The sequence below is a fragment of the Humulus lupulus genome, chromosome 3, assembly GCF_963169125.1.
Source record: "Humulus lupulus chromosome 3, drHumLupu1.1, whole genome shotgun sequence".
Lineage (NCBI taxonomy): Eukaryota > Viridiplantae > Streptophyta > Magnoliopsida > Rosales > Cannabaceae > Humulus > Humulus lupulus.
In genome coordinates, this window is record NC_084795.1 from 214,954,267 (window position 1) to 214,977,621 (window position 23,355).

Below are 23,355 nucleotides of genomic sequence, written 5' to 3' on the forward strand. Positions count from 1 at the left end.
TTCTATCAGGTTACTTCGAGCTTAAGTAACCTCAAGCAAATCCAATTGCTCGGGGTCCCAAAAATGCCCCTGAGGGTAAAATAGTCAAAATTCCCATAATTTTCTCCTGATCTCACTAACTCCCAATACATCATCAAATAATCATTCCCATTACCCAATATCATAGTATTGTACTGAATACCCAATATACCCATTGGCTCACACCAAATCAAATATGGGTCCCATTGTGACATTCCCACTAGCTTGCTCCCTAGGATCGTCTCGTGCCGAGTAACCCAAATATATCCACATAATAATGTGGTCCCACACATATATTATATGTATGCACAATATACCCATAAGGGGCCAAATTACGAAAATTGTTCTTTTAATAAAAAATGGGCCCACATGCATATTTAATACACCATGGCATGCATATCAAGTGATATTATAATATAACTCACATAGTCATATATTGATAAACATATTTATCACATAATCAAATAATTTGCCATCCTGCCCCCCCAATAAAGGCTCTAAACCTTATTAAGTAATTTGGGACGTTACAATTATCCCCTCCTCATAGAATTTCATCCTCAAAATTTACTTGAATAGCCTGAGATATAGATCTCGCACATCTGATTCCAATTCTAAGGTCGCTCCCTCGACCTTACTATTTCTGTATAATACCTTAACCAAAGGTATAACTTTGTTCCTCAGAACCTTGTTCTTTTTGTCTCATATCTGGACAGGCTATTCCTCATAGGAGAGATTTTCTTGAAGTCACAGATCCTTATAATTCATCACATAAGTCTCATCTAACACATGTTTCCTCAACATGGAAATATGAAATACATTGTATACGGCCGACAATGCCTCAGATAAGGCCAATCTATAGGCCACCTGACCAATTCTCTCCAGGATTTCAAACGGTCCTACTAATCTAGGGTTAAACCTGCCCTTTTCACAACTCTCCTCACCCTTTACCATGGTGAGACTCTAAGGAATTATAATCTTCCACTTGGAACTTCACGTTCCTTCATTTCAAATTAACATAACTTTTTGTCTATTCTGAGAAGCAAGCATCCAAGCATTAAACTTTTTAATAATCTTAATGCTCTGAACTACCTCAGGACCCAATTATTTTTTCTCCCACCCATCTCATCCGAGTGAATGGGCAATCTATACTTCCTACCCTACAACATCTCACAAGGTGCCCCTCCAATAACTGGATAACTCTATCTAATCTACCATCAGTCTGAGGATAATAAACTGTACTGAACTCTAGATGTATACTCATCGCCTTCTGTAACCTTCCCCAAAAACTTGGAAGTAAAGATAGGGTCTTCATCTAATAAGGTTGACCTCAAAATCCCTTAAAGGCGTAATATCTCTCTTACGCAGAAATCTGCATAACTGTCAACTATATTATTCATCCTCACTGGTAAAAGTGAGCTGACTTTAAATACCGCTCCACTTGCTCACTATCATGGGCAACCCCACCACAAAATCCATCATGATGTCGTCCCACTTCTACTTTGGGATACACAAAGGCTGTAATGGCATTACTAGTGTCTGATACTCTGCCTTAACCTGCTAACAGGTTAGGCACTTTGCCACGTATTAAATTACGTCCTTCTCCATCCCAAGCCACCACTATAAAGCTTTCATATCCTGGTACATCTTCATGGTGCTTGGATGAAGAGAATAAGGGGTAATCTGAGATTCATCCAGAATCTCCCGTTTAATCCCAGTGTCCATCGGATTCTAAGTCCGATCCTTATACATTAATAACTCACACCTAACACTTCATAGTCCTTAGCTAATCCAGCTAAGACATTCCCCTAAGTCCTTCCCAACTGTGGGTCACTCAACTGTTTTTCCTTTGGTCCTCTCTGAAATAGTAAACACAAGTGTAATGTTGGCCACCTGGCCCACCAGTAACTCTGCTCTAGCTCTGGTCATATCTTTTAACTGACATGATGCATAGGCAATCACCTTTTCTGTCAATGAGGTGCCAATCCTCGAGAACTCTTCCACGTAACACATGTAATTCCCTGCCCATCCAAGGAAACTCTTGACCCCTGAGGCGTTCTTTGGCCTTGGCCAATCTCTAATGAGAGTATACCACAATATTGTCGATAAAGATGATCACAAATCCAATTCAAAAAATCTTGAATACTCTGTTCATCTAATCCATCAAAACAACTGGGGTAGTAGTCAAATTAAAAAAAAATGACTGAGCATTCCTAAAACCCATATATGATATAAAAGACAGTGTTCTGCATAGCCCTTCTCCCTGATCCTCAGTTGGTAATAACCACATCGAAGATCCACCTTGTAGAATATCGTCTTACTCTCAATAACTGAACCTTTCGTTCCTACAGCTTTGCTAAAGTCGTTCAATACATTGCCCTGGACCTGGTTCCGTCCCTTGAACCAACATAATCACCATTCTTTCTCTTGGTGTAAAGCTAACCCTGGAAAATCCCTAGAAACACATCCAGAATCACATAGACTAATCTAGTCTATCCTGGTCCCACTAGCACGACCTCAATGGTATCCACCACACTAGCTAAGAGTCCTTTGAATCCTCCTACAGCAGGTCTCTAGCTATAAGTACAAATGTCATATGTATATGGGGTCCATGCATAGTGCCAACAAATACAAGGGTTTCCCACCCTTAAGCCCAAGGGTTACCATTTTTCCTTGCAATCTATCAATACCCCATACTTGGCTAACCAATCCATATCAAGGATCATATCGAAGTTGACCATGACCAACTCTATCAAATCAGCTGATGAGTCCTTTCCCACAATAATATAACTGCACCACAGTAATATCTTTCATTAATCAACTACCTAAATTCTTTCCAGTTCATTGCAGTTGTATCTTGTGTCTGGGATACCACTTCCTACCACGTCCGGACATTTTCCCGCAACATATATGAAGTACAAGTCACCCTATCGTGACTTACCACCCCCTACTGTCGAGGATGGAACTGATCATGCCCATCCATAGCTCAGCTCTGAATGGATCTAGGCCTCCCTCAAAAACTGGAGGGTAAAATTCATGGAATCTTCGACAAAGAAATTCTCGTCTGTTCTCAACCCTAGGCTGAGGCAATATTGGTGCCACTCCTGGCATAGCAAAGGAAGAGGTGTTCCCTAATGGAACCTCCTGCTGTTTTAAGCACCTAATCTCTTCCACTTGCCTTTGCAACCTTAATTGCAGATCTGTAAACACCTGCTGGAAATTCTGAAGGGCATGTGAAGAACTCAAACCCGGATGTAATACCTAGCCTCAGTATAACCACCACCAGGTCTCATTAACTGCCTTGGATACATAACCCCTTATTGAATATAGAGTTAATAACTTGACCCATTAAACATGATGATCATATTCGAAAGCCTTTCCAGGGGAACAATCATACCACACTACATTCCTAAACCATTGCAGTGCTAAAAACATGCCCACAACATTTGTACATCAATTCATCACCCCTGCTCTTCCAACATACACACCATGCTTTCCACTCCAGCATGGAAATAAAACATTTATATATATTAAATGAGCAGGTAATCATACAATCATATCAATAACAAAGGGAGAAGCCGTAACAGATTCTCATGCTCCCTAATAATGTGTGCAGGTAAAGTATTTACATTCTATTTAAGCAATTAAGCACATAACCACATAAATAGTTACCATACCCTGAGTGAAGCTTGTCTTTAGTGACGAGTGTACATGCCCAACTTGTCTTCAGGAACCCTTAACCTTGGCTCACTCTGATACCAAGTTGTAGTACCCTATTACCTAAGGATCATTATGCTGTGCATTGGGATCATTAAGATACAACGCTTCACTAAAACATTTACTGTATACATTGGGATCCCAAAATATATTTTAAAGGTTGATTACAATAAAATATTTACAACCAGCCAACCTAAGCGGCAAAATAGGGTATAGCCCTAGTTCCTCTTTAAACCCTCGGTCGTGGTGGCCGTGCAGCCACATATGTACACATCGTTACCTAACCTTTCCAACTCAAGGATGGTCCAGCTTTCTTTTCCCTTCACCTGTACCACATAGCACCCGTGAGTCAAGGCTCAACAAGAAAACATAAGCATGCTCATAAGCAGTTAACAATATATATCCAAATCAAAATTGGCATGCCTAACAAAAATAACCCTACCCATGCATGTATACCAATCATATAAATGACTACAGTGTCATATGGGAGCAATTGCCTTAGATTAATAGTCAAAGAATCATATCGGGGTCTAATGACCAAAATACATGATTATGAAAACATACTGGCTCAATGCCCTAGGATATAGGACAAATGAGTCACCCTGGGGCCCTTTGCCTTGTCCTCTATATAACCAGCCTTGGAACTAGCCTAATGTACCTGACACTTTAGTTAACTCTGACCCATAGGTCGGTCAAGCGTATGATGCGCTCCTTATAAGGCTAGATCATATGGACCAACGCTTCGGGCAATTTTCATGCTTGACTAATAAGTCAATGCCTTATGACCAGCATTCAATGTGTTAATGTCGTCCTTGACTATAAGTCAATGCTTTATGACCAGTAGTCGCCGTGCTAATGCCATCCTTGACTAATAGGTCAATGCTTTACGACCAACACTCACCATTCTAATGTCGTCTTTGACTTATAAGTCAATGCTAGGATATGGGACTAATAAGTCAGCCCGGGTCACATAGCCCTATCCTCTGTATAAGCATACTTGGCACTGACCAGCACTCCACGTGCTAAGGCCGTTCTTGACTAATAAGGCAATGCTAATATATGGAACTAATAAGTCACCCTGGATCCTTTAGTCCTATCCTCTATTTAAGCGTATAATGCGCTGACCAGCACTCAACATGCTAAGGTTGTTCTTGACTAATAAGCCAATGCTTAGATATGGGACTAATAAGTTGCCTTGGATCCCTTAGTCCTATTCTCTATTTAAGCATTTAATGCGCTAACTAGCACTCACTGTGCTAAGGTCGTTCTTGATTAATAAGTCAATGCTAGGATATGGGACTAATAAGTCACCCCGGATCTCTTCGTCCTATCCTCTGTTTAAGCGTACTTGGAGCATCTGGTAGCCTAATCCAAATGACTAGCACTCAGCGCGTTATTGCCGCCCTTGACTAATAGGTCAATTCTTTTCGACCAGCACTCAACGCTATTATCGACCTTGACTAATAAGTCAATGCTTTTCTCAAGAAGATAATGCAAATAGGCATATATCATATGTCAAATATCCAGATATAAAGCCTTCATCATGCTTAGTCAATGATCATAAGCGTAATCATAATCATGCACATACTTAGGCGTCCATGCCCTATTCATGTTCCTATTCAATAATATTGAATCACAAGCATAATAATAATCATTTAACTTTACAGAGACTCATGCTTCGATCACTTCTATATTCAACATTCAGGCCACGCCATAATCACATGTATCACATACTGGGTGCAGTTTTCTTAACTTTGGTCAAAGCACATGTTACCAATAAACGACCCTCAAGCACGATCTTGTATCCAAGCCCCTAGCAATAACCTAGTCACAACCATAATATAGAATCCCGACAATAATGAGTAAACACAGGCTTCTGGACCGAGTCCTAGCCTCCTAGACATCGAATCTACAAAACCAGGTAGTAGGATTGATCCCGAGCTCTTAGGTTTAAGTTCCCATGACTAAAAACACATTTGGGCCATTTCTGCCCTTTTGGGCCGCAACCCCAAAAACCAAGGCCGCGTCCTGATCAAGAACAGGGGCTAAACCCCTCTCTGTCTGCATCGTGGGCCGCGGCCTGACAAAAAGGGGCAGCGGTCCGAAGTGCCCTAACAGCCAGAAACCTCATTTTTTTCAAGCCTGGGCTGCGACACACAATAAAAGGGTCGTGACCCAACCACGAACACAGCTAAGAACTCCATTTTTCCCATTTCAAATCCTTCCAAGAACCTGTGCAAACATACTCAAATCTAAAAAACAAACTTTCCATTCATCTCAATGGCCCAAAACCATCAAAACTCAAGCTTCAAATCATTCAGAAACTCCTCAAAACGAAAAATCCAATTTCAAACTTTAAGAAACTTTAGGAAACGAAAAAATGGAAATTCAAAGCTTAAATTACCTCTGATTATGTCGTTTCTCACCAAATCCTCCGGTTAATAAGCTTCTAATCTTTCCTAGAATTGTTATGACTCGATCCTTGCTTGAATTCGAGTCCTGAAACTTGAGTTTCCTTCGAAAATGCTAACGGGTGTCAAAAAGGAGAACGGGAGAGAGAGAACGTACTAAACGTTCTTTTATGTTTCTAACAGGTTACTTCGAGCTTAACTAACCTCAAGCAAATCCATTTTCTCGGGGTCCCAAAAACGCCCCCGAGGGTAAAATAGTCAAAATTTCCAGAATTTCCTCCTGATCTCACTAACTCCCAATATATCATCAAATAATCATTCCCATTACCCAATAACCTAGTAATGTACTAAATACCCAATATACCCCTTGACTCACACCGAATCAAATATGGGTCCCATTGTGACTTTCCCACTAGCTTACTCCCTAGGATCGTCTCATGCCGAGTAACCCAAATATATCCACATAATAATGTGGTCCCACACATATATCACATATATGGAAAATATACTCATAACAGGCCAAATTACGAAAATTTCCCTTTAATAAAAAATGGGCCACTTGCATATTTAATACACTAAAACATGCATATCAAGTCATATTATAATATAACTCACATAATCATGTAATGATGCACATATATATCACATAATCACATAATTTGCATAATTTTCCATCCAAGATTTTTGCTTGATTAGGGTTTTTGACCCAGACCACGACCAAAGGTCTCGGTTTCTAAAAAATTGCACTTACAACAGCATGGCTACAATTCAAACATCACAACTTATTGTAGCATGAAATGTTCCCTTGACATACTACATAATACAAGGAATTAAAATACCCGAACTAGGGTTTACCCGGTGCCCTAAACGCAAGGTGTTACAATACCAACAATTTATACAAGTTTCGTCCTCGAAACTTAGAATTGGATATAACTCTTTCATCTGGTCTATGGGTTCCAATTTTGCTTCTTCTACCCCATGGTTACACCACTGCACCTTAACCAAGGGTATAGTCTTATTACGCAACACCTTATCCTTACGATCCAGAATCTTCACTGATTTCTCCTCGTAACACAGTTTCGGATCCACCTCCAACTGTTCGTAACTAAGTACATGGCTTGGGTCTTCAACATATTTTCTCAGCATAGATACATGGAATACATCATGTACTCAAGCCAACGCAGGTGGGAGAGCTAATCGGTACGCTACCATGCCAATTTTTTCCACTATCTCAAAAGGTTTGATATACCTTGGACGTAATTTTCCTTTCTTACCAAAACTCAGAGATCCCTTCAACGGAGCCACCTTCAGGAGCACCTTACTTCTGGCGTCAAATGCCAAGGGTCTTTGATGTCAGTCTGCATATTTGCGCTGATGATCTATGGAGGTCTTCAACCTCTCTCGAATCTTCTTGATATCCTCTGTAACTTTGTCCACTTCCTCTATACCCAAGAATTTTCTTTCACTGGCTTTGGGCCAATGAATTGGGGATTGATACTTTCACCCATACAAGGCTTCTTATGGCTCCATCTTAATAGAGTTGTGGTAGCTATTGTTGTAAGTAAATTCCATCAGTGGAAGTTTTTCACTCCAAGACCCTTGGAAGTCGAGTACATAGGCTCTCAGCATGTCTTCTAGGGTTTGGATCGTTCTCTCACACTGGCCGTCTGTTTGGGGATGGAAAGTACTGCCAAACTTAAGTTGAGTCCCTAAACCTTCTTGCATCCTTTTCCATGATGCCAATGTGAAACGTCCGTCTTTGTCTGAAATGATGGACTTAGGTTGTAACGACCCAAAATCACTAATAAGGCTTAAGGGCCTTGATTAGCGTGTTGGGAGGGCATGATTGGTATATGTATGATTTAATGGTTTAATGCATGATTATGTGGCATGCATGATTAATATGATTATATGACTATGTGGCATGCATGTTTGTGAGTATTAGATATGCATGTGGGCCCTTTATAGCTTACAAGGGCATATTTGTAATTTTGGCTTGTTAGGAGCATAAATGTGATTATATGTGATAAATTGTTGAGACCATATTATTATGTGGATAGTCCTAGTGAGCAGATTGGCGAAATAGTCACAGCGGGGTTCAATACCCAGCTCGAGGGAGCCTAGGGGTATTTTTGGGAATTTAGACAATATTTTGGGAATGATTAAATATTGAATAAATAACTGGTAATTATTTGGAGTAACAAAATTAATTTGTAAATATTAGGAACATTTGAGGAATTAGCGGGAACTGGGGGAAATTACTATTTTACCCTTTGAGCAATTAAAGGGCTAAGTAAACTATGGGAGGACAATTTTTTACTAGCCAATGGTATAATCAGCTAAGTCCTAAAAGGAGTTGGAACCCACTATTCTCTACTGGAATCAAAGGAATGCTCAGCTCTCTCTCCCTCTCTCCCTCTCTCACCTCTCTCATGATTTCTCCCCTCTCTCTCTCATTTGGTGATTGAATTTGAGCTGCTGAAGGAATTGAATGGCTGAGGAGCTTAAGCTTGAAGCTGGAACTTGGATGAATTAAGTCTTGGAAACCAGGAGGTTTAGCTAGGACATAAGCTCATGGCTTGGAGGTTGTAGCTTGTGGGAATCAACCATAATTGAGGTAAGTTTTCATCACAGATCATGTTAAGGAATTCTGGTATTTGTGTGGGATTAAATTGAGTTTTGGGTATTAAAATAGCTGAGTGTTGAGTTGTAATTTCTACTGATTTGGGGTATTGATTTTATTATAATTGTTAGGAGATTAATGTTTAAAGTATGTGATTTAATTTTGAACTCGTAGCTGGGTTTAGTTATGATTGAGAGGCCTTATTGGGTTCGAATTCTGGAATAATTGGCTAGGAGAAACATGAGGAAAACCTAGAATTTCTGAGTTCGAAGGAGGCGTGCCGCGACCCAGCCCTCAAGCATAAAATAAACTTCAACAAATCAACCAATCTAACCCTCAAGCATAAAATGAACTTCAATAACCAACAAAACAACCAATATAACCAAATCGAACATTAATAACCAAAACCAACCAAAAATCTACCTTTGATGATTCTAGCTTGGAGATAAGGTTCCCTTTGTCTTGCAAACTTCCTCCTTGTGTTCTATACTCTCAAATCGAGCCCCAATGTTCCACATGTAGATTTTTTTTAAAAGAAAAAAAAAAGAAATGTTAGGGTAAAAGATGGAGATGAGTGGAACATTTCCAAAACTCTAAAATCTTTACCTATGTTCTCACTAAAACATCTACAAGCTTCAAATATTTGAGAACCTCCTACAATCACCACTCTTGAACCCTAGAACACAAGATCAAAGCCATGCATGGCTATTAGATCACATGCATACAACACAACCCTTAGGGTTTTGGGTTTGAAGAGAAGAGAGGAGAAAAGTGGAGTAGGGTTCGAAACTTACCCTTCCTTAGTGTGCTCTTGAGCTCCTCCCTCCTTCAATGGGGAAGGAGTGTCCTTGGCTCGTGGAGAGAAAATGGCAGCAAATGGAGAGTAGATGGGGCTAGGGTTCGGTTTTAGGGGAGAGGAAATAGAAGAGGTGTTTTTGTTTTTCTTGAGAGAAAAGGAAGTTAAAAGAAATGATTAGTTGTGTAAAAGTGGAACGATTAGGGTTAAGACAATGAGTGAGTGAGGCTCTTACATTTCCTAGGGTAGGTGTCCTAGCCTCTCGATAACCCTAGGCACAGCCTTGACCGTCCCCCCCTTCTCTCTCTCCTCCCTTGGAAAAGACCTTAATGCCCTTACTCCTTTTACTCACTTCTAATGCACTCAAGGGCCCTTTGGTAATTTCACTCTCCAAATTTAACCAAATTTTTACCCTATAGTTTTTAAATATCTCCAAGCTAAAATAAAATAAATGTGACCAAACTAAATTTGTCACATCACACATAATTTTAGTAATTTACTCAATTGAGAAAAATGCCCTTAGAGGGTCGGGCAAGAATTTCAATTCTTATACCCGGTAGATAGGAATTAAATCCTCAATCAACTTTTCTTAAACTTATTGGCTCGACTATAAAGTGCCAGAGCAAAAAAAAAAATTATTTTTATGCCATAGTATTTCCTATTTACTTAATCCGAGAATTTTACCCCACTAGGGTTTTTGACCCGGTCCATGACCAAAGGTCTCCTTTCTAAAAAATCGCACTTACTACAACATGGCTAGCATTCAAACATCACAAATTCTTGTAACATAAGTTGTTCCCCTAACATGCTACATAATACAGGAAATTAAAATTCCCGAACTAGGGTTTACCCGGTGCCCTAAACGCGGGGCGTTACATAAATAACCAAGACAGAGGCGGTGAGAGCATGGACAAGGCCATGTAGTGCTTCAAAGGTTAGGAGGTTCCTTGGATTGGCTGGGTACTAATGGAATTTTGTTGAGGGATTCTCAAAGATTACAATACCCTTGAATGAGTTGACACATAAGAACTTAAAGCATGTGTTGACTGATAATTCAGGCTAAGTTGCTAAGGGTTGAAATAGAGAGTGATTGCTACACTAGTGCTTAGTTTGACATTTGAGAATGTGAAACTTGTGTTGTTTTGTGATGCGTCATGATAGGGATTAAGATGTGTCCTTATCCAAGCTCGGAAAGTCCTAACTTATACTTAGAGACAATTGAAAGAATATGAACAGAGATATCCTACATGTGACCTTGGGTTAGCATTAGTGTTGTTTGCACTTAAGGTGTGGCGACACTACTTATATGAGGAGAAGTGTGAGATATAGACTAATATAAGAGTTTAAAGTGTTCTGTTACCCAAAATGATTCGAATATGAGATAGAGACGTTGGCGAGAATTGGTGAAGGATTGTGATTATAAAATCCTTTATTATTCAGGGGGAAACAAATGTGGTGGTTGATGCCTTAAGTCACAAAGGTTCAGTCCAAGTGTATGCTTCAAAATAGATCACAACAAAGTTAGTTGAGGAAATAACTAATTTTGGTATAGAGTTTGTGATTAGTAAATTAGCAAATATAACTCTTCAACCTCCCTTTTTGAAAAGAACTAAAGAAGTGAAAAAAAGTGATCCACAAGTGGTGAAGCATAGAGAGAAAGTCTTAACATGAGTAGCTAAGGGCTTTACTATTTGTTTTATATGGATCTGTTGAGATATGAATATCAAATATGTGATTTTGATGGATGCTGGTATTAAGAAAGAGATTCTGTTGACCTGTGAAATTGGCCAACGGTTGTATGTACAATAGACGACACCTTTTGAACGGAATGAATCTAATATACGACAGAGTACAAATATCTTAGATAAACACACAGGAATTTATAGTGGTTCAGTCCTGTTCTTCTGAATAGTATTAACCTAATCCACTTAGTCATTAGTATTGAATCGCTCCATAGAAAATTACAAAGATCAACTTAGAGTTCACTCCTCACAAGTTCGTCCAAAAGATCGACCCACAAAGTCCAAAAACAAACCCTTTTAAATGAAGCCCTGGGTCCTTTATTTGTAGTACCCAGGGGTTGTTACATGATCAGTAAGAGTGGGATTGTGGTTTGGTACACGATCATTGGGAGTGAAGAAACGTGTCCACCTTCCCATGATTTTGAGATCGTGGGTCTTCCCGTTGTCTTCTCTGGATCATGGTCGATAATGCATGATTGAGAGCTTCGAGAAAACGCTATATCTTTATTGATCTATGAGACTTATGTAGTGTCTCAGAATGTTACTTAGCTAGATAGTAGTAAGAGTAGCTAGTAGTAGCTTGTAGTATGTTAGTTTCCATGGATTTTGGTTCAAGCCGGGACATAGTTGGAAACGCATAGCGACAGTTATGGATTTTATAAGTTTAACCTATAGTTTAGAAATATTAATTATAACATAAGGTTTGGTTAATATAGCTGGTCCTAGAAATATTATTTATTATAACCTAAGGTTTAGATAGAATAAATAAGAGCGTGTCACTTGTCACAACCATGTTTATTAAAGATTTAAGTATTTTTGATGAATAGTTTAATTAAAAGAAAGATTTAGAAGGTTTAGAACCTTCTAACAGCTATTAGGATCATGTTTTACTCAGTAAAAGTTGTTTCATCAATTCAAAATATGTTGAAAGAGTGCAAATAAGTGTTTGATATATCAACGTATGCCGATATATCACAGCTATATGGGCCGATATATCGCCTACGGGAGATACGGAAAACATGTCGACTTTGCACGAACGAAAGCACGAAGACTCAAGGTAAAGGTCCAGCCGATATATCGCCCATGATAGGCGAGATAGCGCCTCTGGGAGACATTTTTTAAACTTGCGGATGTAAATTTTAAAATAGCCTTAACCACTTAGACTTGCTCTTGAAAGATTTTGACGGAGTTCTATGCATCTGTTGAACAAAAATTCAAATCTTTTTTATTTTATATTCATTTTAAAAGGGGTTAGTTTCACTCCTTGAACTCTATAAATAGGACCTAGTACTCAGCCATTTCACTCATCATTCAAGCATTGTTTAGAGCCTCCAAGCTGCTAAGGTTATTATAGAGAAAAACACTTGGATTTTGGGTTAAAAGCTTTTCCAATCGAAGCTTTTCTAAACACTTGGGAAGTAAGATATAGTGTTATTTTGGTATCGAGGTTTACATCAAAGTCATAGTTCATCCAAGGTATTCTTATCCTTAAGTTCAATTCTTCATGGTTCTTTAGTTTTCTTTCATTTTCATTCAGATCCTAACTCTTTGTTATGATTCTTGGTTAGGTGTTTAAGTTCTTTGAAACTTAAGGTTTTCGGTAAGTTTCTATCTTGATGGTTTAGTTCTCTTTTTCATCTCCATTTCTTTAGAAAACTCATGGTTTTTACTGTTAGTGTTAGGAGTGTTCCAATCACATTCTTGTTTCCATATCCCGGTTTTTTGGTAAGAAAAATAGGTTAGATTATATTTGTTTATATGTTTATGTTATGATATGTGATATGATATATGTTTTGTAGTCGCTTGGGCATATGACTTGCTTAGATAGCAAGCCCCAAGAATTTTTATCATTTTCGTGGTTTGGAGCTATGATTTACCCTACCTCGATTAGTAGAAAAAGGACCTAGATTGAATATCATATACTATAGTTGTGATCTAACCTACCTCGATTAGTAGACTGAGGACCTGGATGGTTTCATCACATACCACGTTAATGAGTTAATGGCCATTAATATTATAGTCCTATATGATATACATTTTTACGTCATATGTTTTATGATATAGTCTTATGATTTATGATATATGTTTTTAGTAGGTTTTCCTTGCTGGGCATTAGGCTCATTCCTTTTATTTTAGATGGTGCAGGATGGAAGGCGGGATGGATTCGTGGCAGCTTGGCATGTGTGTTATGGATGAATGGATTGAATGGACTGCTGGAAGATCGAGGATGACATTGCTCTTAAGTCTTTTGATATATGTTTTATGTATTTCTGCACTTAGTATTTAAATAATTGATTAAAGCTATGTTTTTATGTTTTATGCACTAAACAATGGGTACCCATACTTTACTTTGTATTTGACACAATATTTTGGGTTTTAAATAAAGTTATGTTATTTCTTATTCAAATTAGTAGTTATGATTAGTAGTTTTTAATGGTCCAAGGTCTAGAATTAGTCAGGGCATTACAATTGGCATCAGAGACCACAGTTCATATGCATGAAGTTCTCCTTCATAAACATGCACAAGCTCCGAATCTATCCGCCAATGTAAGTGTTTATGTTTATTATGTATATGTTTATGTCATTAGCTAACCTTTTAGCCATTATTTTTTCAGGTATAATGGATGGAGCCTTGACCTATCAAGATATCCGAGCCATTAAGGCATTGAAAAGGATTAGAGAGCCATGGAATACAATAGGAGTGTTAGAAAGAATCACTCAGAGACTGATCTTATTCCACAAGGAGATAGTTCACCTTTAAACTACTAAGCAAATTATGATGAGAGTTACGGAACAATATGTCCTAGTAATTAGGCTTTTTAAAGATTTTCCTTCTGTAATTTCAACATTAGAAGAAATATAGGAGAGTATAGATGATGATGATGATGATGATGATTTACTGGTAGCCATGAGACATTATTTTCTCATACTTAGGTTCACCTCTAAGTTGGAATTTCAATTCACTAATGAACAAAAGCATAGCATCTTCATGAATCTTCCCCAAGGTAGTTTTGAGGCTCAAGATAATGATGATTATGAAGAAATAGATGATGACATGTTAGATGAAGGGTCAGATGTAGAAGATCTTGATTTTTAGATTTACGCTAGTTATTTTAGTTTAGTTTATTTATTTATTCTTGCATTTATGATTGTACTTAGTGAAAACCTTTTTCCAAATGAATAAAAAGTTGTTATTTTTGAATGACATGTATGAGTTTGATTTTTTTTTTTTATAATCATAATAAATAATAAATTCAATAAATAATAACTAAGTTCGGTGAGGGTAGATACAAAGCGATTGACCGGGTTCTGTATTGAGAGATTAGGGGGCCATAGTAGTGGGAACGATTTTACTAATCCCAGCCCTCCCTCAATATGGTTAACTTTGGAAAAACGACGAGTTTCGAGCCTGAGAATTAAGTCATATAGGATGATTAGAAACAGACTTAGAAAATAATAAAGATGGCTAATTTTCTAAGTATAGAAACACACCCTAATTATAAAGAAGGCTTACATAATTCTTCATAAGAAATCATAATTAATAGGTTCGAGTTATGTTTGCTTAGACTAAGTTTTTCCTTAGAACCTATTAGGGTAAGTTCTAACATGTTTTTCTCGGCTGTTAGAATTTGTTGAATATTTCACTCAGAAGATCTGCACGCATAGCCAGCAACGCCTCCAGCGTTGCCAATGAAACTAATGAAGCCCCTCCATTCCAAAGAAGGAGAACGTGTGCCACCAATGCTACTGCTAATAGAAGTGCACCGCCTCCGATTGATAACACTGCTGAAATTGTCCGGTTATGACAATAAGTGGAAGAGCTGCTGTAGCAACAACGACAACAGACTCAATCGCAGCCTCAAACTCAACCGCAGCCTCAGCCAGCGGTTCTGGCACCCCAGCAAGTAGGTCCGTATGGGGGATGGCCAATGGCGAACTATGTGCCTTACCCAGCTCAGCACATAGAGCCATTCTATGAGCAGTTTCGTAAGCAACACGCTCCAAACTTTGAAGGGACAACCGACCCCTTTGAAGCAGAAGAATGGCTCAGGAATGTAGAGCCGATCCTAGAACACATGAACCTCAGCAACGCAGATCGCATATCCTGCGTTTCATCTCTTCTAAAGAAGGATGCTAGAATCTAGTGGGATTTAGTACAGTAGACTCACGACGTCGCCACCATGACATGGACTAGATTTGTGGAGCTCTTTCACAAGTAGTACTATAACTCGGCAGTCAACGCCACAAGGGTGGAAGAATTCTCTAGTCTCAAGCAGGGCAACTTATCAATAGTGGAGTATGCTCGACAGTTCAACCGACTAGCCAAGTTTGCACCAGAGTTTGTCCTAACTGACTTTTTGAGGGTCACCAAGTTCGTTAGGGGACTCAGACCCAAAATTGAGCTAGGATTCAAGCTAGCAAACCCTGGAACCACTTTTTACGCCGATGCTCTAGATACGGCTATAGAGGTAGAGAGCCTTCAGGAAAATGTTAGTAAGGAAGAGGCTAGCAAGTCTGAACCTAAGCAACAAAATCAACCTCAGAATCGTCAAAACTACAACAACAACTATCAGCATAACAACAATAATGGGTAGAAGAGAAGGCATCCTGATAGTTAGCAGGCCGACAATGACAAAGGAGCATGGACTAGCAATGGAAACAATAGGTCGAATTATGTAGAATACCCACAGTGCTCCAAATGCCAAAAGAAACATCCTGGGAGTGTCGTGCAAACACCAAGGGATGTTACAATTTTTCCCATGAAGTTCATCGGAAGAGAGAATGTCCACATCTCAAGTAAGAAGAAAAAAGGGACAACAAGATGGTTCCAGCCAAAGTCTTTGCCTTAACCCAGGGAGAAGCAGAAGCTAGTAACAAAGTGGTCACAGGTCATATTCCTATCCTCGATAATATATGTTCAGTATTATTTGATTCGGGAGCAACACACCCGTATATCTCATTAGGAATGATAGAGAAATTAGACAAAACTTGTGAAAGATTTAGAACTAGGTTTGTGACAGAATTTTCGTCGGGCAAAGTAGTCCTATCATCACGAATAGTACGAGGTGTACCGATCAAAATCGAGGACATAGAACTAGAAGGAGACCTAATAGAACTAGAAATCAAAGACTTCGACGTAATACTGGGAATGGTTTGGCTAGCAAGGCATGGCGCAACCATCGACTGTAGACGTAAGCAAGTGACATTCGAAACTCCTGACGGTCAGAAACTATGTTTTATGGGAAAGGTTTTAGGACTACAAACACCGCTTATCTCATCTCTCAAAGCTTAAAGAATGATAGAGAAATGATGTTACGCATTCTTAGACAGCATTACGAATGTGGTACAGGAAACACCACTAAAGTTTGGAGACATCCGCATTATAAAGTAATTTCCAAAGACATTTCCTGATGACTTACCAGGGTTGCCACCTATTCGAGAAATTGACTTCACAATCGAACTAGTACCGGGAACCGAGCCTATCTCAAAAGCACCATACCGAATGGCACCTATCGAACTCAAGAAGTTGAAGATGCAGCTACAAGAACTCTTAGACTTGGGTTCATTAGACCAAGCCATTCGCCATGGGGAGCATTGGTTCTATTTGTGAAGAAGAAGGGTGGAAGTATGCGGATGTGTATAGATTACTGCGAGCTGAACAATGTGACAATTAAGAATAAGCACCCGCTACCCCAGATCGATGACTTGTTTGATCAACTCCGAGGACCGACCGTGTTTTCTAGGATTGATCTACAGTCTGGGTATCACCAGCTCAAGGTACGGGAAGAAGATATTCCAAAAACATCTTTTAGAACTCGATATGGACATTACGAGTTTCTAATTATGTCTTTTGGTCTTACCAATGCTCCAGCCGCATTATGGATTTAATGAATCGGGTCTTCAAGGATTACTTGGAAAAATTCGTCGTAGTATTCATTGATGATATTTTGGTGTACTCCAAGGACGAAATCGAGCATGAGGAACATTTAAGAATGACCATGTTGTGATTGAAGGAGCATCAACTTTACGCCAAGTTCAAGAAGTGCGAATTTTGGCTTTCACAAGTAGCGTTCCTTGGCCATATAGTATCCAAGGATGGAGTCACAGTAGACCCAGCTAAGGTAGAGGCTGTGAAGGATTGGCCAAGACCTAAGAATGCGTCAGAAGTTAGAAGTTTTCTTAGGCTAGCAGGCTATAGTCGGAGATTTGTAGAAGGCTTTTCTTAGATAGCCACTCCGCTTACCAACTTGACCCAGAAACAACAAAAGTTCAACTAGATGGATAGATGTGAAGAAAGCTTCCAATTGCTTAAGGATAAGTTATGCTCAGCACCAGTAATTTGTGTACCAACACCCAACGAAATTTTTTTAGTATATTGTGATGCGTCAAAGCAAGGTTTGGGTTATGTGTTGATGCAAAATGACAAAGTGATAGCCTACGCCTCAAGGCAGCTGAAGGAATACGAGCAACGCTATCCAACGCACTATATGGACTTGGCAGCGATGGTGTTTGCATTGAAAATTTGGCGCCACTATCTTTATGGAGAACGGTGTGAGATTTATACAAACCACAAAAGCTTAAAGTATTTCTTCACACAAAAAGAGCTCAACATGAGGCAGCGCAGGTGGTTAGAACTAGTAAAGGATTACGACTATAAAATCCTTTACCACCTAGGAAAACCAAACGTAGTTGCATATGAGCTAAGCCGAAAGAGTTAAGGAAATCTAGCACCATTATCCAGAATAGAAAAGTCACTACAGCAAGAGCTGATCAATGCCGGAATAGAAGCAGTCATTGGTCAACTGGCTAACTTGTCCATCTAATCAAATCTATTAGAAGATATACAGATCAGGCAAGGGCATGATGACACATTAGTGGCACATATGGTTGCTATGAAAGAAGGCAAAGCCACAGATTTCTCTATATCAGGACAAGGATTCTTGAGATATAAGGGTCGGGTATGCATGTCAAATGACCATGGAATTAAAATGAATATTTTAGAAGAGGCACACACTACCCCATACTCAATTCACCCAGGGTCGACCAAGATGACTCATGAACTTAAGGCACTATGTTGGTGGTCGGGAATGAAGAAAGGCAAAGCAGAATATGTGTCCAAATGCTTAGCATGCCAGCAAGTGAAAGTAGAACATCAACGACCTGCAGGCTTACTTCAACTGCTTAGTATTCCAAAATGGAAGTGGGAAGATATAGCCATGGACTTCGTGATAGGATTACCACAAACAAATAAGCAGCACGAGTCAGCTTGGGTAGTGGTAGATAGACTAACCAAGTCAGCTCACTTCCTGCCTCTCAAGACTACGTACACAGCAGACCAGTACGCAGATATCTATGTTTAAGAAATAGTACGATTGCATGGAATCCCTAAGACCACAGTATCAGATAGAGGATCGGTGTTTACATCGAGATTTTGGGGAAGCTTGCAGGAAGCTATGGGTACCAAGTTAAGTCTTAGCACGACATTTCATCCTCAGACCGACGATCAGTCTGAGCGTACCATACAGATTATAGAAGATATGTTGCACGCTTGTGTACTAGACTTCGGAGGATCGTGGAGTAAGTATTTTCCACTTATATTGTTCTCCTACAACAATAGCTACCAGTCAACGATCGGTATGGCACCCTATGAGTTACTTTATGGAAGGAAGTGCTGATCGACATTACATTGGGACGAGGTAAGAGAAAGACATCTTCTTGGACCCGAAGCTGTTAGAGAGGCTTAGGACGCAGTGGTGCTGATTAGAAAGTGTATGCTCGCTGCTCAAAGGTGACAGAAAAGTTATGCAGATGCCAAGCGACGAGATATGGAATTCAAAGTCGGAGATCAAGTCTTCTTAAAGATATCTCCTATGAAAGGTGTAAAGCGATTTGGGAAGAGAGGCAAACTTAGTCTCGGTTTATAGATCCTTTTGAGATATTGGACAATGTAGGAGCAGTTACATATAGATTAGCCCTACCACCAGCCCTAACAGATATCCACAACGCACTACAAGAAAAATCACTTTTCACAACACATGGTTATAAGACTATTAAAAAAGTATTATAAAAGCTAGTTAAAAAAATAGGACATAAAATGCACTATATTGTAAAATTGGCGGGTCAGTGAATTTATTTAGAGGGAAACTAAAAACATATAACTTTATTTTTTTTCTACTTCTCTCTCTCGTGTTCTCCTCTATCTCACCCAAATCACTCTCCCTCTGATAGCTTCTCTCATCTTTATTACGTTCATTTTCTCTTACATCTAGATTCTAATTAGTGTAGAGTTCAACAAACATGGCAGTGGCGATGGTGAATCGGAGAATGGCGTGGTCGATTTAACGAGTCAGGTACACCTGATGGAGAAGGAAGATGCGGAGAGGTCTGAGAGGGAGAGGAAGGAGTTCGAGGAGAGGGAGAAGGCCTGGCTCGAGGCCATGGATATGAAAAGGAAGAAGATGGAAGAAGAAGAAGAAGAATATGAGGAACAACGAAAGAAGGCACTGGACGAAGAGTCTCAGAAACAACATGTATTTTCTTATTTTCCTTACTTTCTCGAAGTATTTTGGTTTTAACGGCTGTTTGGTTGCTGGAAAAGAATGAAAAACTAACCAAATTAATATAATATACCTAAAGGTTTGAGATATTGATATGGAAAGAAGATAAGAGAGCCAAAACAGTTAACTGTGTGTGGGTGTAGCCAGCTAGCCATGGTTAAAATAAACAATAGCAATGTTTAACCATGATTATTGATGCTCTCCAATCGAAGCCTATAAATACCACTTGACTCTCCCTACTGGAGCCTGAGTAGTGATTTGAAGAATCCAGGATCTCCTCTCTCTCTTTCAGGTTCGCTTGATTCATTGTCCCAGTACTTTTTTTTCAGTGTTAATTTTCGATCACCGGAACGTTCAATGCATATTCAGCTATTCATTCATAGTTTTTGTTTTTATTTTATTTAAATTTTATTAATTCTTGTTTGGATGATGAGAAAATGGATGGGTTTAGGGGGAAAAAGAAAACTTGAATTGTGTTTGGGAAGAAAAGAAAATCAATGGACAAGGTGTCTTGGTTTTCTTCTATGCGGAAAAATAAAATTCAATATTTTTTTTTCTGCAATTTAAGAACGAATTATGTTGTTATTGTTGGGATCAATATTGAATTAACCAACGAATGTTAATTATGGTCACCAGAATGAATTTAACTGGATTTAATGAATTTGAGTTTTAATCATATGAAGAAGATTGGTTAACCATCTGATTTTTGCTATAATTAAATGAATTTCTTGAATTTTTTCTCTGTGATGCTCAATTCTTGTGTCAAAGGTCTCATGGGAGGGGTAACTTATTTTATTTGATCTTTTAAGAAAGTCATTGGAAAAAAAAGGAACTTGAATAAATTTATGGTTTTTCTGCTCTCTCATCCGCACGTTCAATTTTTTGAATTTTATGGTTTGTGGGTAAAGATTTTGAGTCAAAAGTATTTATGTTCATTGATGATTATATTTTGGGGTGAGAGTTATGACTTTATCTCCTTTTTGTGTGTATTTCAAGACTTCTTTATCACGCATACCCTTATATATAACCTGTTAAATTAAAATGGAGCATGACTTTATAACAAACAAGTAAATGAGATGAATGTAGAATGTCGATACCTCCATTGTGATTGCCTTTTTCAGTTTCCCCATCATTCACTTATAATTTCAAACCACCTTCCGGTTGTTGGTGTATTGATCTAGTGATGCTTCCTGCAGATGGGATGTGAATTTGTTAACCTAACCAGATGGAAGGTTGCAATATGTGGGGAGTATATGAAGTCAAGGTTTAAGGTACAACCTTCTGTTTGCCGTTGGTTGTTTTGATCATCATTCCTGTGCTACAGCTACACTTTTAACTTTGTATTGAGTAGTTACAAAGTAATTATTTGATATACTCTTGCATTCGTTGCATGCTTTGAGGAAATCACTCTCTCTCGCTCTCTCTCTTTTGTTTATACTTTTAGATTTCATTACCGTACTAAGAAAAGCTGTGAGATAGTGAGACCATCTCTTTCTTAATATGTATCTAACTCCATTCTTTGATTCATTTACTGAATACCCTTTGGGGTATACAGGCAAAAATAAAGGTTTTGAAGTGGTAATAAGCAATGGCAACGCCTAAACCAGAAGAGGCAATTCATCCACCTATGGACTAGCTTCAAGGTTTAGAGTATTTTATTGAATCAAATCCATCTTGGGGTATGTTCATTTCTTCATTTATTGTTTCTTTATGTTATTTTTCTTCTATTTGTTATTTTAAAGTGTTATTTGTTTCATTTGGAAAAATAGGGGAGGCAGTATTTCTGGGTTTTCAGCACTACATTTTGGCCCTTGGAACTGCAGTGATGATCCCTTCTTTCCTTGTTCCTTACATGGGTGGTACTGATGTGAGCTCATTTTTCATAAAAGACCAATATTTCTTTTTAAGCAAGAAATTAATATAGCTTGTGAGCGGATCCTTTAATGTTTCCTCATACTAATTTTGCTCATCATCTTTTCTTTACTAAAGTGATAAAGTCAAATTTTTGGAATTGTTTATGTATCAAAGTTGAAACTTTGTTAATGATTTTATGAACCATCTTTGAAAAATAAAATTTTATCAGGGTGATAAAGTCAGAGTAGTACAGACTCAATTGTTTGTTGAAGGAATTAACACACTTCTTCAAACTCTCTTTGGAACCAAACTGCCTACTGTTATTGGAGGGTCTTATGCATTCATGGTCCCTATTATATCTATCATTCATGATTCATCATTGGCTAGTATTGAGGACCCTCTCATCATTGGCTAGTATTTAGGACCCTCATATCGTAAGTGCAACCCTTCTATTCTTGAATAAGGCATTTCCTTTTCCTTGATATCACTAAAGCATTCTTTTATGTTATGACTTCATTGCTATCTATGTGTTGTAAGGAAGCTTACTTTTCTTGTACATTTTTCTAGAGATTTCTCAACACCATGAGAGCAGTCCAAGGTGCTTTGATAGTAGCATCAAGCATACAGATTATCCTTGGATACAGTCAAATTTGGGCCATCTGTTCCCGGTAAGATTTATCTATCTTGGAATTAGAGATAGTTGATATCGAGGTAAATATGTCTGTTCTTTCACCTTCTCTCCTATTTTGTGGTGTTTTTCTCAGTTCTCACTCAGCTGCCTCTCTCTTTTCATGCTTATATATATATATATGCAACTAATTATATTTTTATTCTACATTCTGTAAAAAAATAGCTCTCTTTCTCCCTCACTGATTCTCTCTCTCTCACTCTCAGATCGACCCACTGCTCCGCCTCTAGTCCTCCGTCATTACTAGCTCCGTTGCTCTGCCGAAATCCTAAACAGAGCACACGATTAAGGTTATATATATATTAGTTTTTTTAAGTTTATATATAAATATATATGTTTTCATTTAAGTTTTATTATGTCGTTTAATTTCATTTAAGCAATTATTTTAATATACGTATTAGTTTTTTTAGTTTATATATATGTATTAGTTTTAAGTATTATTAGAATATTGATGATTAATATATTGCTAAAAAAATAATATTATTTATGTGGGGAAAGAACAAAAATCAGATTATAATATGTTGAAGTATAATTTGTATTATGAGTTTGAATTAGTAGTTTTCTATGAAGTTAATAAATAAATTAGAATAAAAAACTATGTTATATCTATGAAGTTAATAACTTGATCAAGTTATTGACAATGAAAGCTTGTTTTGTCTTTAAGCTTTGGTTCTTGTGGTTTTGCAGGCCACATAAACAATCAGTATAATACTTGCTTCTGGGAGCTTGTTAAATCTGGAAAAAGCAAAATCGAGGCTCAAAATATATTAAAGGTGCAACACTTGCTCACTCTGTTACCGTTTTTTTTTACAATATACTGTTTATGGTTTAAGTGCACATTAACTTACTAAGTCCAAACTATTTTGGCAGTATTAGCGTGACTTTCAGTTCCTGCAAAAGTCCTTGCCATTCCAAAGTCTGGAATCTTGGGATTCATATTCAAATCAAGTA

At 38.2% G+C, this 23,355-nt stretch overlaps 1 protein-coding gene across 1 annotated transcript in view; it reads left to right on the forward strand.

The window, feature by feature from the left end:
• The window catches only part of LOC133825383 (uncharacterized protein At1g10890-like), a 42,117-nt gene extending 20,673 nt beyond the window's left edge, over window positions 1-21,444 (forward strand). Inside the window, exons 3-5 of the mRNA XM_062258336.1 lie at window positions 19,575-19,835; window positions 21,059-21,133; window positions 21,418-21,444. Of these exons, the coding sequence (XP_062114320.1) occupies window positions 19,575-19,835; window positions 21,059-21,133; window positions 21,418-21,444 (363 nt within the window). The remainder of the gene's footprint in view (window positions 1-19,574; window positions 19,836-21,058; window positions 21,134-21,417) is intronic.
• Window positions 21,445-23,355: the final 1,911 nt, after the last annotated feature.